Raw genomic sequence first — 3,448 nt, forward strand, 5'->3', positions numbered from 1 at the left:
AGAAGCAGGTCTTTCCCCTATTGAGAGCCTAGCTATGCTTAGGTTTCTGTTGTACAAACACAAAATCAGTAACACAAACGATCATAGACTTCCTAAGCTAGCTTTAAATTCTAGCCAAAACCACCTAAGGCTCAATCGAGGGTGGCATAAAGACACAAGGGCCTGGTTAAACTATTGGGAGATCAACGAAAATGATGCATTGCAAAACATAAATAACATTAAAGATATTGTTACTTCTAAGTTCAAAGAAAAAATGTGGTGTGAGAAAGACTTAGCGGCTAAAAGAAAATTAAGTTATTATAAGAAGGTCATCAACCCCACCCTAGAAGATCAAAAGTATCTCTCTATTTTAACTAGCTCAAAGAAGAAAATTAATATAGCAAAGATTAGAACGAATTCTCATGAGCTCCATAGTGAAACAGGTCGTTGGGCAGTTCCTAAAACGCCATGGACGGAAAGGATCTGCCATATATGTAAGAATAGGAACATCGAGGATGAAAACCACTTCCTCTTAGAGTGCCCCGCGTATAACCACATTAGATCTCAGTTTCACAATCTTTGTTACAATACTGACCTTCCTAGCCTTTTACAATGTCAAAATTATAGTGAGCTCGGGAGGCTTCTCTCCAAGCTTTTTGAGCATAGGAATAAAATCTTAAATCAAAATAGATAATTTGTTTCTTTAGGTCCGATAGACCATTATTTGGTCTCGACGGACGTTAACCACCATCATCATCATCATAAAATATATATAATTTAATTATTATATGTATCCTAGAATAATATAATATTTATATAAATAACCTAATACAAATATTTTTATGGGGTATATTATTATGGATTTTCAAACTACTAATATTTATTTTATTTCCATTATTATGATATAAGCTGTGATATATGTCCTAGTTGACACTACAAATATTTTTATGGGGTATATTATTATGGATTTTGAAACCACTAATATTTATTTTATTTTCATCATTATGATATAAGTTGGCATATATGTCCCAACTGACACCACTATAGCTTTTTACATCACTATCACTATGAAAATGTAAACTATCACTAGCTTAACTTAGAAAACCTTAAAATAATTTTCTTTCTACTTTGTAAGTGCGTTCACCATTGAACAATCCTAGCATCCAAGTCTCCAAAGGGGCTTAAACGAAGCATCTAGCTCCATAGAAATGCATGCCAGTGTATTTGAATGTGTTAAGTCAAGAGACTCCAAGACACTCCACCCCAAAACGTTTGGGGCACGTTAGCGTCTTCGTTCAAACTAATCTAGTTACAGTATTTTCTGTCAAACAATATCCAGCATCACGATCATTGACGCGATCCACACTCCACGCTTGACTTAACACTCTATTGAACGTTTCCACATGTTGAAAACCTATTCGACTCTCAATACATTGATGAATTTGTCGTACCTTGGAAGTCGAAACTTCGGAATATCAATATCATCATTCAGCTGGCCACCAACCGTATTCTTCGAAGCCAAATAAGAATATAATATATTGTAGTGTGGACTTTAGTCTCGAGGAAGCAGCGAGGAAGATAGCGCAGACTGAAACAGTAATCGCGACTCTCTCAGAACCCAACGAGCAATATGGGATCCATATCCTTATAAGTCATCTCATCCAAGATATTCTGGGCAGATATATCCCTATGCATTTCCCTGCTTGCAACTTGGTGCCAGAACATCCATTTTTGTTGTGTAGAATGTGGTTAGAAGTAGGAACCCTTAAGATTTCCTTTCGTGGAGGCGATCTAATCAATAGGGAAAACCTCAAGAAATCCCTATTTTGCTCTTAGTTGTTAAGGCCATGTGAAGGACGAGGCCCTAACTATATTGTGAAGAACCCAATATAGTTCAATAATATTTTGGGTTGCTGGTCGGGCTGTGGTTAGCACAATTAGCCCAGGTGCGATTCTCGGACCCATTTCCTGTATTGTCATTACTGAAGAATCCCAAAAGCAGCAATTACCAGGAATTTCAGTCCTCGAAAGAGAAATGCGAGGTGGGGTGCCCTCTTGCTTCGCAGGCGAGAGTAGGGTCAAAACCAAGGAGAATCTGGTGGTTTCCACTTATCTGACTGAATTAGGGGAGGGTGTTCGTACTTCAATAACGGTTACTTGGTACAAAAATTTAACAGGCCAAGGCCTGTGCGTTGCTGTTGGAGAATCGTTGCCCAGCAGATTCGTGTGTAATGTGGAAATAAAGCCGTGGAAATTCTGGAGAAAGCAGGGATCATGTAAGAGCTCGGATATTATCGATGGCAGCAAAGTGGAAGTATTCTGGAACTTGGGATCTGCAAAGTTCGTGGCGGGCCCTGAACCTGAAAGAATGTATTGCGTTGCAGTTGTCTGCAACGACCAAATGGTTTTGTTATTGGGTGACATGGAAGCGGAGGCATACAGAAAGACAAAATCCAGGGCGTCTCTCGAGGCGCTTCTGGTGTCGAGAGAGAAACACATTCTCGGCAACGAATGTTTTGCTACAGTGACTCGGTTTGGGTATGGGAAGCAGGCACACGAAGTATCGATTGAGTGCCATACCAAACGAGCCGGTGATCCGGCACTGGTTATCAGCGTTGATAGGGAGATCGCGGTGGAAGTGAAACATTTGCTCTGGAAATTTAGGGGCAATAGTACCATCTATGTAGACGGGATTCCTGTTCAAATTTTGTGGGATGTGCATGATTGGCTGTTTAATCCTGAACTGGGCCATCATGCCTTGTTCATTTTCAAGTCCATGGTGCAGCCACTCGACTGCCTTAGTTCCAAGGACAAGAACCAGTCTAGCATCCATTCGGATTTCTGTCTCTTGGTTAACGCATGGAAGTAGAGCGTTAGCGCAACTGCAAAATTTTCTGTTATACGCTGAGTACAGGCGTTGAGTTTTGACTTCTTTAAGGCGGCAATTGAAACAATAACAGCAACCGGGAGAACAAACAATTCCAATTGTGTAAATAAAATAATTATATTGCCGGCAATGGAAGGTTTTTCCTACATATGCTTTAATATCATTTAGAGAGAAATCATTTAAATCTTCCCTGCTCTTCTCTACCTAACAATCTTCTTATGGTAGGATTAAATTCCTGGCTTACATGGAACTTGAGCATAATAGCCCCATTTAATTGTTTTATGCACTTGCAAATGAGAACGCGTGTGACAACAGCGTAATCAGATACATTTTAAGAGGTTGTATCAGTAGAATACGTAGTGTGGTCTAGATGTAAATGCTTATTATAAATGGGTGATGTTTTCAAAATAAAAATTAGTAATGGTGATGGTGGTCCGTAATGACACTAAAAGGAAAAATAGAGTTTTTTATAGGATTAAGTTTCTAGCTATGAGCTCTGAATCTCCAAAATCCTAGTTGATCTTATGCCGTTCTTGATGGCATCTCGCTCTTGACGGGCTTGTCCTCTTGCCTCCCTCATAG

General features: G+C 39.4%; 1 protein-coding gene across 1 annotated transcript; it reads left to right on the plus strand.

Annotated features, from left to right (window-relative positions):
* Window positions 1-2,014: 2,014 nt before the first annotated feature.
* LOC149186231 (uncharacterized) lies at window positions 2,015-2,848 on the plus strand. The gene has a single exon (XM_089409264.1). The coding sequence runs from the start codon at window positions 2,015-2,017 to the stop codon at window positions 2,846-2,848; it is 834 nt and encodes a 277-aa protein (XP_089265390.1).
* Window positions 2,849-3,448: the final 600 nt, after the last annotated feature.

The sequence above is a fragment of the Pinus tabuliformis genome, chromosome 3_1, assembly GCF_031772625.1.
Source record: "Pinus tabuliformis cultivar Carrire ecotype Pingquan chromosome 3_1, CPIR1, whole genome shotgun sequence".
NCBI lineage: Eukaryota > Viridiplantae > Streptophyta > Pinopsida > Pinales > Pinaceae > Pinus > Pinus tabuliformis.

Bases quoted from the DNA above. Each gene is read 5' to 3' on its own strand.
- LOC149186231 (XM_089409264.1), top strand. From the start codon at position 2,015: ATGCGAGGTGGGGTGCCCTCTTGCTTCGCAGGCGAGAGTAGGGTCAAA.